Consider the following 13,329-nt stretch of genomic DNA (forward strand, 5'->3'; position numbering starts at 1 on the left):
GATACCCCATTTACCCTGATGTGATTCTTATGTGTTGTATGCCAGTATCAAAATATCTCATGTACCCCATAAATGTGTACTATGTACCCACAAAAATTAATATAACAAATTAAAAAAAACCCCGCCCCATTACAGGAGAGGTCCAGATGAAAACATTTTGTTTGAGTTTAACTGGCCACAGGTCCAATGGTTTCCTATCCACCACGCAGTGGGTAAACAGCTCAAGGGCGGGCTGCCCGCCAGCATAAACCTTTGAGTGGCAAACACTACCAGGGTGGCCATGGAAAATGCCCTCTTGCTGACCATAATTGCACAGAATGTGTGTAAATAAAAGCTAAAAGGAAAAAGAAAATTCTGTAGCTCTTCCAGAAGAGGCAAACGGAGAAATGAAGAAATATAAAGAGATAGGCACTATATAAATACTAAGTACTATAAATAGGGCATTTCCCAATCCACTAAATATTTTGATATTTTCCAGGGATGGAGCCAGAGATGTTCTGGAAGGATGAAGGAGACTGCATGAGTAATTGGGGTGGGGTAGCAGAGAGTTTGCCAATCCCTACCTCACTGGGTTTTAGTTATGTTTCAGTTAATCTGCCTCCTCATTTGAGGCGGGTATTGTTAGCTCCACTTTTCAGATGAGGATACTGAGATTCAGTAAGGTTATTATCCAAACTTATGAGAAAGCCAAGATTTCACAATATTTCAACCTAACTCGACTTTGTCTAATACCAGTGCGTACCAACGGCATTATTAATCCAGACTGGGCGATGAATTAAAAACTCTGACGTGACGTTTCTGCAGGTTTCTGGAACAAGCCTGGATCACCTGGGGACGGGGTGAAGTTGGCGTTGCCCTCCTTGCAGTAATAGCTGCTATTGTTTTGCAGCAGTTATTATGGATCAGATACTGTGCTGGGTCTATGATCTCATTTAGTCCTTACGACAATCCTGTGAGGTTGGCATTACTCTGATCTCTATTCTACAGGTTAGGAAACTGAGCCTTAAATAAACTACTGGCTTTTCCTGAGTATTCTGTGAATAAATTCCTATTTCTGAAATACTTAAAAGGGCTAGATTAATAAATTAACAAAGCCTTCGGAGCAACTGTGCTGAAATTCCGTACGCGTGACGTTCCCACCCTCTGCCACTCGGTGACGTCACGATCAATCCCACCACTAAGTTCCCAGCCAAGCGCTACCGCCGCTATCTCGCGAGAGCCGTAGTTTCTTCCATTCTGTTTTGGACATGCGCGGGGCGTAAGGCGCTTTGGCCAGAGTGGTTTGATGGTTTTGTGTCAGTCTTCTACAGCTGAGCTTCCACAAGACACTTTTTCCCTTTCAGCCACCCAAGATATCGCGAGACTTGCTATTCTGCGCCCCCTCCCACCTTGCGCTTGCGCAGATCTTCAAAGCAGAAGGTCGCGCTTGGAGGAAGTGGCGGGTTTGAGTCCGGTGGCCCAAGCGCTGTTACTACTTCCCTGAAGCTCCTCTCGGCTGCTTGCCTAGACACCCTGCCGCCAAGATGCCTCGAATTATGATCAAGGGGGGCGTATGGAGGAATACCGAGGTAAGTCTCCTTTTCCCGCCGTCCGCTGCCCTCCGCTCCCTCTAGCAGCTTGTGCGCACGCGCGCGGAGGTCGGGGAGGCGACGAGGAGACCCTGTGGGGTCTGCGTGGAGGGCAGCCCGGGGGCTGACCCTCGGGGCCCTTTCCGTGTGTCCGGCCCCGTGTTGTGCGAGCGCCAGTAGGACAGGGACCGTGATGTCACCACCTGGCTACTCAGCTCCAAGCTCACTTGTTAGGCCCTGAGTGAACATTTGTTGACTTGAATACGCCCCCTCCCACCCCCACCCCGGCCCCAGGAGGAACTCAGAGTTCCAACTCAGCCAGAGTTGGTCCCCCGGGGCACCATCCACTCTTAGTCCAGGCACCACGACTCTGTCTCATACTCAGAAATAAAGAAGTTGCCGTGGCCACAACTTTGTGTCTTCATTGACTTCCTTGCAGAGGGGAAGCAGTTTGAGTGCCAGGTTCAGAGAGCCCGTTTATGCCCGCATCTCTCTGGTTATCTGTTATCAGGGCATAACCTGTCTGCCATCTCGACAGATCCCAAGGTCTATCTCTTTCTGTCACTGCCTTTGCCTAGATAGAAGCCAGAAAGGAAAAACTGGCCTAGGATAGTCTCTGTTTCCAGAAACGTAGTGGATAGTGCCATTGGTGAGCCAAAGGGCAGTAGAGTGGGAGTGAAATAGAAATTAGATTTTAGTGCGTTTTGTGTTCAGAGTGTACCGAATTTATCAGTTTCTGGAGCACATCATATCTTTTCATGCTCTGTCTTTTTTTCGTTACATTTTATGGCTTCTTTTTTTTATTTTTTATTTTTTTTTACATCTTTTGCCTTCCTAGCGCTTGACATCTTTCTGATCATCCTTCAAACCTAGTTCGGAAACACTTCTTGGAATCTCTGTAAGAATTAGTTGCATCCCCGGTATTCTCATGATACCTTTTTCTTCCGTTTGTTAAAACTTGCTTTGTCTTTTTGTAAGCATCACATCCTCTGTGTGGTACTGGGAAAGTTTCTTAACTTCTGAAAGCCTCAGTTTTCTACTTTTTCTAAATTGGGATAATAATACTTACCTCTCTTGAGGATTACACGAGTTAATACGTTTGGAATATTTAGATCAGAGTAGGGCACATAGTAGCCTCTGAGTAAGAGCTAGTTTCTCTTTCACCTCACCAGACAGCATGGCGAGAGGACCAGATCTTGGTATCCCTAGAACCTAGGACAGTAACCAACATGAAGTAGGTTGCTCGACAGGTGTTTGCAGAATGAATCAAGTAGAGTAGGTATCTGCTGTATCTATTTAATTGAAAATGTGTTTAAGTGTAGTTGTACTGCAACCAAGTTACAAAAAAGACAATGAAAACTGCCTCAGCTTCCACCGAGGGAACCAGACTGTTTAAATTGGAGAAGAGATGACTTCTGAGGGAGAGACAGATATAAAATCAAGTAACAGTAGGATTCCTATGCAGTGGTCAAAGCTCTGCAGTCTTTTTAAAAAGTATCTTTGATCATGGGAGATGTAGAGGATGGAGTGGGGTATCTCAAGAGGCACGTACCTCAAATCCAATGTGGGAAAAAAAGCCTAGAAGTAAAATCGCCTAAGTACATGCATCTATGGCTCCATTAACTTTCTTGTCTTTGGCTTGGCTTGCCAGGCTTCCTTGAGGTTGGCGCATTCCACATGGCGATGGGTGCCCTGGTGAAATGGTATCTAGAGACGGGGGGAAATTGGAAGGAGAGCTGACTAGTGGGGTTGAGGTAGAAATATGTAATTCTTAGGTTAGACCTGAGATGTGGATTCTTGGGTCATAGTTGGGGTTAAGGGGCTGGAGGGGAAATGCCATGTATAAACTTGAGACAGGAGGCTTGGATTGGAGAATATATTCACCAGAGTCCCAACTTGCTTCTTGAGGCCTGGATATGTCCTGTTTGATAAGACCTTTCCCCAAGGGAAAGGTAGATGTTTCAAGGTAGATGTTCAGGAAGTGTTTTTTGAGTGAGTGTATAAATGAATGAGTTATACCTTTTTGTCGTTGTTGTGTTTTTTAGTTATCCTTTTTGAAGAGAAGGACAGCCACACGTTGAAGAATACTTTTTCTTAATTTTTGTCATAAAGTAGGGTTTCTCAGATTGGGCTGTTCCCACTCCCAATTTATTGGAGAGTGTGGTGTAAGGGTGGGTAGCTGTCTTTCTAAGGGATTTCTTCTTAATTTCTCAATTCTTGGTTGCTGTTATTGTAGTTAATGAGGTTTTCATCCTTAGTCTTTTAACCTAGGGGGTGTGTATGTGCATGTTATGTGTCTCTTTCTCCAATAGCCCTATCAGAGTTAATTTAAATTTTGTCTTTTCCCACTTGGAGTTTTGTGACTGAATGTACTCTTTGGCAATTTTTTTTAGGATGAAATTCTGAAAGCAGCGGTAATGAAATATGGGAAAAATCAGTGGTCTAGGATTGCCTCATTGCTGCATAGAAAATCAGCAAAGCAGTGCAAAGCCAGATGGTATGTATCAGTTTAATAAGTGGAAAACAGAAAAGGAGCTTAATTATGATGATGGAAAATGTCAACTCTGTGAACCTTATCAAAGAAAGCAGACATTGTAATATAACAAGGCATGGAGTGGGAGATGGAAGTTGGGTGTTTGACTTAGCTGTCACTTGCTTCCTGTGTGATCTTAGGCAGGCCATTTTTCTATCCCTCTACCCTGCCCTTGTTTTCTCCCACTTAGGGATAATAATACTTGGTCCTGACTGATAGAGATGTGAGTTGTCATCTAAATGGGTTAATGTATTTGAGAGTGCTTTGTGAAGCATACAAAGTCTACTTTCAGGGACAGATGAGCCCCAGCTTGTAAATTAATTGTGTTCTAAAAGTGCATAAGTTAGCTGTTTTAGAAATTACTTGCTCAAAGAAATAAATGATAAATAATGGCTAATTTTCTAAGTAAGCCTACAGTAGTTGAGTTTCCTCATAATACAGTTGAAATATTATATATATTTATAGTTAATATGTTATATATTATAAATTAAACATATTTAATATGTTATATATTATATATAAAACATATTTAATATGTTATATATTATATATTAAACATATTTAATGTTACATATTATATATTAAACATATTTAATATGTTATATATTATATATTAAACATATTTAATATGTTATATATTATATATTAAACATATTTAATATGTTATATATTATATATTAAACATATTTAATATGTTATATATTATATATTAAACATATTTAATATGTTATATATTATATATCAAACATATTTAATATGTTATATATTATATATCAAACATATTTAATATGTTATATATTATATATTAAACATATTTAATATGTTATATATTATATTAAACATATTTAATATGTTATATATTATATATTAAACATATTTAATATGTTATATATTATATATTAAACATATTTAATATGTTATATATTATATATTAAACATATTTAATATGTTATATATATTAAAACATATAAGTCAACTCTGAACCTGTGGTGTCACCTCTTTTTTATTTTTATTTTTTGGGACGGAGTCTTGCTCTGTTGCCCAGGCTGGAGTGCAGTGGCGTGATCTCGGCTCCCTGCAAGCTTCGCCTCCCGGGTTCACGCCATTCTTCAGCCATAGCCTCCCGAGTAGCTGGGACTACAGGCTTCTGCCACCATTCCCGGCTAATTTTTTGTATTTTTAGTAGAGACGGAGTTTTGCCATGTTAGCCAGGATGGTCTCGATCTCCTGACCTCGGGATCCATCCACCTCGGCCTCCCAGAGTGCTGGGATTACAGGCGTGAGCCACCGCGCTCAGCTGGTGTCACCTCTTAAATCATAGGGTAGTGGACACGTGAAGCTATTTAGGGTGTTCTTGGCATGAGTTATTTAGCACCATCCCCAAGTCATGTGGCATTAGGAAAATACTTTGGATTGTGTAAGAATGACCTAATTTCCTAGGCACTTGGTTAGGGGAAATGATCAGAATGTAGAAATTGGCCAGGCGTGGTGGCTCACATCTGTAAGCCTAGCACTTCGGGAGGCCAAGGCTGGGATCACCTGAGGTCAGGAGTTCGAGACCAGCCTGGCCAACATGGTGAAAACCTCGTCTCTTCTAAAAGTACAAAAATTAGCCAGGCATGGTGGCTACTTGGGAGGCTGAGGTGGGAGGATTGGTTGAACCCAGGAGGTGGAGGTTGCAGTGAGCTGAGATGGTGCCACTGCACTCCAGCCTGGGCGACAGAGCGAGGCTTTTTGAATGTAGAAATTGGCTGTTAAGAGGAAGATGATTTTTAGGCTGAAGAAATCGTTCTGATTTCTGTTTGTCTTAGTGGTACCAGTTCCTGCTCTCATATTTGGTAGGACTTAAGTCCTGTTTGCCTGCCTGTCATCCAGCTAAGTAGACTGGATGGAAAAGGTGGGCTGGGTGGGGAATTAGGAAAGACAGAGGGGATGTCATAGTAGTTTTACTTAAATTTTAAAACATATCAAATGAAAGGTTATGGTGAATTTAATGAGTGTAAGTCAAATGCTTAAAGAAATAAGCCATGGTGTGAGAATCAAAGCATGAGAAAATAGTATGAAAACTGGAAACACTGTAAGAAACGTGATTTTGTATTGTCTTCCAAATATTTCAAAATTTCTAGAAAAGCGTAAATAAATAAAAACATGATAGATGAGAAAGAAGGCATATGATCATGATTCAGTGAAGTAACCTTTTTTAACCATTACTAATCTTGCATAATTAAAATAAAATAGAATGTGATGAGATGGGGAATATTGACTGGGGTAGGTGTAACCACACAGCAAATATTCTGTTGTCAAAAAGAACAGTTTTTGTAATTGAAGGATGAGAGCACAAGTCAGTGTATCCATTGTGCAAATTGGATATTTATGCCAGGTAACTGATTAATATATAAAATGATCTATTTTTAATAGGTATGAATGGCTGGATCCAAGCATTAAGAAGACAGAATGGTCCAGAGAAGAAGAGGAAAAACTCTTGCACTTGGCCAAGTTGATGCCAACTCAGTGGAGGACCATTGCTCCAATCATTGGAAGAACAGCGGCCCAGTGCTTAGAACACTATGAATTTCTTCTGTAAGTGAGTCTTCAGAAAGAGCATAGAATATATGTATATGTTCTGAAAGAGGCTGCATAAACTTTGAGTATTTTCTGTCTTTAAACTTTTAATTATGGATGTGAGTAAACCCAAAGCTAAAGCCATTGGATAATATTTTCCAAATCTCAGATGGTTGATCAAAATTATGCCTTCTGTCATATACTTCCTAAAATAATAATTTAAAAGAGTTATACAAGTCATGCATGTTCATCATAGAAAATCTGGGGAAAAAATAGTAAAAGAGCAAATAAAAGTCACCCATAATCACACTGCTAAGAATTAACTACTGGAACATTTTGGTTCTTTACTAATAGTTTTTTTTTTTTTTTTTTTAATTTGTATGGCTGTACTGCATTTGTGATTAGGATCTGTTTGGGTTCTATTTTAGAGTGATTGAAACCAGTCACTGAAATTAGCAAATTTTAATATCATTTCTTTCAGATGAAGTGATAGTAAAAAGACTTTATGTTGTTAAAGCCCATCCATTGGTTTTTTTGGGGGAAAAATATCGTCAGAACTTGGAAATCTGGTAATTTTAACTCTAAATGGTACTGTAGTGTGACTAACTCCTATGGGCTTTTTTCTAGGGATAAAGCTGCCCAAAGAGACAATGAAGAGGAAACAACAGATGATCCACGAAAACTTAAACCTGGAGAAATAGATCCAAATCCAGAAACAAAACCAGCGCGGCCTGATCCAATTGATATGGATGAGGGTAAGTGTATGCCTTGAGGAATTTATTTCTTTGGTAACTGTAAACTCCTTGGGCCTCACTCTTTTAGTTCCTTTCTGAACTCCTCTACTTTAGAATCCCTTTTTTTTTGAGACAAGGTCTTGCTCTGTTACCCAGGCTGGAATGAAGTGGCACAATAATGGTTCACTGCGGTTTTGACCTCCTGGGCTTCAGCAATCCTCCCATCTCAGCCTCCTGAGTAGTTGGGACTACAGGTTTATGCCGCCATACCTGGCTAATTTTTAAATTTTTTTATAGAGATGGGGTCTCCCTGTGTTACCCAGGCTGGTCTCAAACTCCTGGGCTTAAGCTATCCTCCCTTTTCTGCCTCCCAAAGTGTTGAGATTATAGGTGTGAGCCACCATACCTGATCCCCAATTCTGTCAGCAGTGTTCTTATTCTAAGTATCTTTCCAAATATGTCCAGTGTTTTCTGTTATAGACTAGTTGCTTTTTCTGAACAGCGCCACTTCATCTTCTGTTTCTTCAATTCAGTTAATTAAGTTAATTAAGTGTTACGGGGTGTGGTGGTGTGTGCCTGTAGTGCTAGCTGCTAAGGAAGTTGAGGTGGGTCGATCTCTTTAGCCCAGGAGTTGGAGGCCAGTCTGGGCAACATAACCCCTTGAGCCCAGAAGTTGGAGGCCAGCCTGGGCAGCGTAACGAGACCCTGTCTTTAAAACTGAGTAGTGTAATTCTACTGAGTAGATTTTTCAGAGGCTAGAGGTGAGCCCTTGAAGATCCTGTTTCTCATTCCTATTCCATGGAGAGAGACATCAAGTCAGAATATTGGACCTCAGTCCTCCTATTAATTACTTATTTGACTATAGGCAAGTTATTTATTCTGTGTGAGAAGGCAACCTGTGAGACGGTGATGGAGACTTAACAGTGATTCTGGGAAGCATTGAATCAGGAATTCCACAATAGAAAGTGTATGGAATCAACCTAAGTGTCCATTAATGGGTGAATGGATAAAGAAAATGTGGACTGGGCATGGTGGCTCACGCCTGTAATCCCAGCACGTTGGGAGGCTGAGGTGGGCAGATCACTTGAGCCCAGGAGTTCAAGATCAGCCTGGCCAACATGGTGAAACCCTGCCTGTATAAAAAAATACAAAAATTAGCCAGGTGTGGTGGCGCATGCCTGTAGATCCAGCTACTGGGGAGGCTGAGGTGGGAGAATCACTTGAGCCCGGGAGGCTGAGTTTGCCATGAGCTGAGATCAAGCACTGCACTCCAGCCTGGGCAACAGAGCAGGAGCCTGTCTCAAAAAAAAAAAAAAAAAAAATGGTATATACACACACACACACACACACACACACACACACACACACACACACACATACGAATACTATTTGGTCATAAAAAGCAATGAAATCATGTCACTTGCAGCAACATGGATGACACTAGAAGTCATTATGTTCAGTGAAATAAGCCAGGCACAGAGAGACAAATACTGCATATTCTTCCTCATATGTGGGAGCTAAAAGCGTTGATCTCATGGAGTTAGAATAAAGTGATAGATGCCAGAGGCTGGGTATGGTGTGTGGGTGGGAGAGCGGGATTAAGAGAGGTTGGTTAATGGGTACAAACATAGATGGAAAGAAATAAGTTATAATGTTTGATAGCAGAATAGGGTGACTATAGTTAGCAACAGTGTATTACATATTTCAAAGTAGCTGGAAGAGAGGTCTGAAATAAATACTTAAGGTGATGGGTACCCCAGATATCCTGACTTGATCATTACACATTCTATGCATGTAACAAACTCTCACATGTACCCTATAAATATGTAAAGTATGATGTATCAGTTAACAGAATCAGGAATTGGATTTTCAACCCGTGTGTGCCACCTATTAGCTGTTTGACCTTAGACAAGTCATAAAATCTCTCTGAGCTTTGATTCCCTTTCTTGCGAGATGGGGAATACTAATACCTGCTTTACCTTAGCAGGGTTGTTGTGAAGCACTCAGTGAATATTTGTTAAGTTTCTAAAATGTAAAGTTTGAACATAGTGGTTCCCAAAGGCAGGCTGTGGCTAGGCTGGCTGCATCATTATCACAGGGGGAGCATTTAAAAATAGAAATATCAGGGCTTCTCCTGTATATACTGAGTCAGTACATCTGGGGTGGTGTGGGAGGCACGGGAAGAGCACTGATCTTGGAATCTGAGTATTTTACAAGTTCTCATGTGATTTAGTTGGACAGCCTTGCATAGGAATTGTTCTAAGGCATCAATAGTGGCATGTATTATTCCATTCTGTAGAGCCACGAAAAATGTACTGGATGAGAGAAATTGTTCTGAGGGGAAAAAAAAGTATCTAATGATAGCTGTTCTCTCATAATTAAATAGTTTTTACCCTATTTCACAATTTGTGCTGTGCCAGTTAGTTGATGATAATGAAGGATACAATAATTGTAGCCACTGGTTAATGAATGCTTGCGAGATGCTTTACATATTTTGTTTTACTTAGCCCTTCTCAAAATCCTTGTGAAATAGGAATTGTTATTCGAATTTTATAGGGAAACCATGCTTAGGGAGGGTAAGTACGTGACTAAGGTCACATAGCTAGCAAGTGGTGGGCCTGGTTTTTAACCTAGGTTCTTTGACTTCAAAACTCAAGCTGTTTCCATTATGCTACACCATAAAATCAGTATTTTTATGTTTTTTTCTCATTTTGAGCAATAGAGTGTCTCTTACATACCTTGCTTCTAGAGTATGTAAGAACTAAGAAAATACTTCGTTTTTCTTCTTTTAATTTTTGCAGATGAACTTGAGATGCTTTCTGAAGCCAGAGCCCGCTTGGCTAATACTCAGGGAAAGAAGGCCAAGAGGAAAGCAAGAGAGAAACAATTGGAAGAAGCAAGGTATGTGTGGATATAGGAATAAAAAGCAAAGTGTTTTTCTCACATAACAATCAACACAGAATACTTCTGTGACCAGATATGTGTTTTTTTTTTTTTTTTCCCCTCTCCACCAGCAATCAGGCAATCAATTCTGCAGTGGATAGCTGGGTGTCCTCTAATTCAGTTAACTCTAATACTGTCTACCTGGAGATAGCTCCAGATCTTACAGGTTGAGGACTTAGTCCCACAAGACTGAACCCCAGTTTTGATGCTGACCCTAAACCCCAGGTTATTTTGCTTGTGTTTCTGACCAGCGAGCTGGGTTCCACTGCCCCTTCCTTGGGTTCCATTCATCTGCTAGAGGACTCACAGAACTCAGGGAAACACCCACATTTACAAAGGATATTTTAAAGGATACAAATCAATAGCCCCATGAAGAGATACACAGGGTGAAGCCTGGAAGGGTCCTGAGTGCAGGTGCTTATGTCCCATTGAAGTTGGGATATGCCACCCTCCCAGCAAGTGGGTGTGTTCTTGTTCACCTTTTCGGAAGCCCCCATGTATTTGGCTGCCCACAAGTTCTCCAGACTCTGTCCTTTTGGGTTTTTATGGAGGCTTCATTAAATAGGCAAGATTGATTACATCATTGGCCATTGCTTATCAACTCAACCTTCAGCCCTTCTCCCCTCCCCTGAGGTTGGGGGGTGTGGCTGAAAGTCCCAAGCCCTCTAATCCTGCCGTGGTCTTTCTGGTGACTGCCAGCTATCAGTCAACTCATTAACATGCAGAAAGACACTTTTCACTTGGAAGAGTCCCAGGATTTTAGGAGTTGCATTGTTGGAAACGGATGAAGACCAAATACATTATTTCACAATGTGTGCTTGTCTCCATTCATAGTTCAATAATTAGTCTAGGCATCCTTAGGACCAATAAAACTGCGTGATTTATTAACCCTGTTGGGTGAATAATAATTGGAATTGTCCAGTTCCTATTTTGCTAGTATTCTTTACCTTCTTTATTTCTCTGAAACTATCTTGTATTTTTTTCCCCCAACCATTTCAGAATATTTATAGAAAACCATATTTTAAAAAAATTTAAGCTATGGCAGAGGTAATGCCCAGTTTATCCAGTATGTTGAGTGTGTTCTGTTGGCATATGAGAGTTTCATTTGTTGTAGCTATTTTGGAGTCAGATGACTGTAGGACACACAAGATTATGTGTCTTTTGTATGACTGCCAATTAGTTACTTTCCTTGATTGGTATTGGGAAGGCACTGGCTGTGAAACAGGAAACTTGGCTGAACAAAGAGGGAATTAATGAGCTTAGAACCAAATTTTAGGCCCTCATAGAAATCTTTATTTAAAAAGTAAATGAATATATATTACACATTGTCTTTCACCCAGGATTTTCTTCACTTTCCCCTTTTTTCCTTTTGGTTAAGTCCATGATTGATATCAGTTCTAATAGCCCAGAAACCAAGATGATGTCACTAAAGGGCAAATCTGGACTGTGTAACAGCTTATTAGCTTCTGGGATTCAGGCCCTAGAATAACCTCCCTGTCCTGTACAGTGCCCCTTGTGGCCCCCAGGTTGGCCTGCTGATTCTTCCTGACCTGATGACCAGCATTATGTTGTAATTAATGGCTTTGAAGTGCCAGGTCCTGGGATGGAGGGTTTTTTAATGTCTGAGGATGCATGTTGGCAGAGCTGGCCAATTGCTAGCCTAGAATAGTTAGCTTATTTGGGGGTATTAGCTGCTGGGGACAGTAAACAGAAACCAAGAGGAGGTACTAACTTTTCCACCATTCTTGGCCACCTCTCTATTCTGTATACTCTTCAGAGTTAAGTACTGTGAGTAAGGTTGAAAAAAAATCACTTTTCCATTTTTATCCATGGTTGTAGGGGACCAAATTTTTAGAGCCCTTTAACCGTGTGGATTGGGCCAGGGACACAGCAAATGCATATGTGAAAAATCTCCAAGTGTGGCTAGCATTGATTGCTTTAAATAAAATTTGCAGATTTTAATTTACCCTGTAATTTCTTGTAGGCATTCTTGTAGAATCTACACATCTTTGTAAGTTATATTCTAACAGGCTGGATTGGCCTCTATGCAAAGTGCAGTGCAGGGCTATTTGCTTTTAAATGTTAAATTACAAATCTACCTTGTAACTTAAAGCAGTTTTTTATTGATTATAAAAGTAACACATTTTTCCTTCTAGTATTGTTAATGTTCTCATTTTGGGACATAGGTAATATAATGCTATATGGCTTGGTTATATTCATTTAGCATTATTGTGTAAAGGTTTTCTAATGTGGATTGAAGTCCTTATTTCCATTATTTAAAGAATGAAATTACTTTAAAATTTGAAATACATTTTTCTAAACTTTTCTCTCTCTCAACATAGATGTGCATTTATGTGTATATATGTACACTAACATTTATACAAAGTTGGATCATACTGTACTGTTTTAATGAGAAGTCAGCTGTAAATCTTACTGAGATTTCCTTGTAAGTGTTGAATCATTTTTGTCATACTGCTTTTAATTTTAATTTTAATTTTTTTTAAGAGAGGGTCTTTCTCTGTTGCCTAGGCTGTAGTGCAGAATTCACTGCAGCCCTGCACACCTGGGCTCAAGCAGTCCTCTGCCTTAGCCCCCTGAGTAGCTGGATCTACAGATGCACACCACCATTCCCACCTAATTAAAATTTTTTTGTCGAGACAGAGTCTCGCTATGTTGCCCAGGCTGGTCTTGAACTCCTGACCTCAAGCTGTCCTCCTTTCTTGGCCTCCCAAAGTGCTGGGATTGCAGGTGCGAGCCACTGTGACTGGCCTGTCTTACTGGTTTTAAATCTTCTCGTCTTTGGCTTTCAACATTTTTAATATGATGTGTCTGTAGATTTCTTTTTGTTTATCTTACTTGGAGTTCATTGAGCTTACTGGATGTGTAGATTAATGTTTTTCAATAAATTTTTCAAAATTTCAGCCATTATATATCTTCAAATATTTAATTCTGCTCCTTTCACTTCTCTCCTTTTGGTATCCCTGTTCTG

At 40.2% G+C, this 13,329-nt stretch overlaps 1 protein-coding gene across 1 annotated transcript in view; it reads left to right on the plus strand.

The window, feature by feature from the left end:
* The first annotated feature begins 204 nt into the window (after positions 1–204).
* Positions 205–13,329, plus strand: part of CDC5L (cell division cycle 5 like) — a 64,444-nt gene continuing 51,319 nt past the window's right edge. The window contains exons 1-5 of the mRNA XM_034962199.3: positions 205–1,568; positions 3,962–4,065; positions 6,520–6,681; positions 7,291–7,418; positions 10,199–10,298. Coding sequence (XP_034818090.1) covers positions 1,524–1,568; positions 3,962–4,065; positions 6,520–6,681; positions 7,291–7,418; positions 10,199–10,298 — 539 coding nt within the window. The 5' untranslated portion in view covers positions 205–1,523. The remainder of the gene's footprint in view (positions 1,569–3,961; positions 4,066–6,519; positions 6,682–7,290; positions 7,419–10,198; positions 10,299–13,329) is intronic.

Source organism: Pan paniscus, chromosome 5 (genome assembly GCF_029289425.2).
Source record: "Pan paniscus chromosome 5, NHGRI_mPanPan1-v2.0_pri, whole genome shotgun sequence".
NCBI classification, from domain to species: domain Eukaryota; kingdom Metazoa; phylum Chordata; class Mammalia; order Primates; family Hominidae; genus Pan; species Pan paniscus.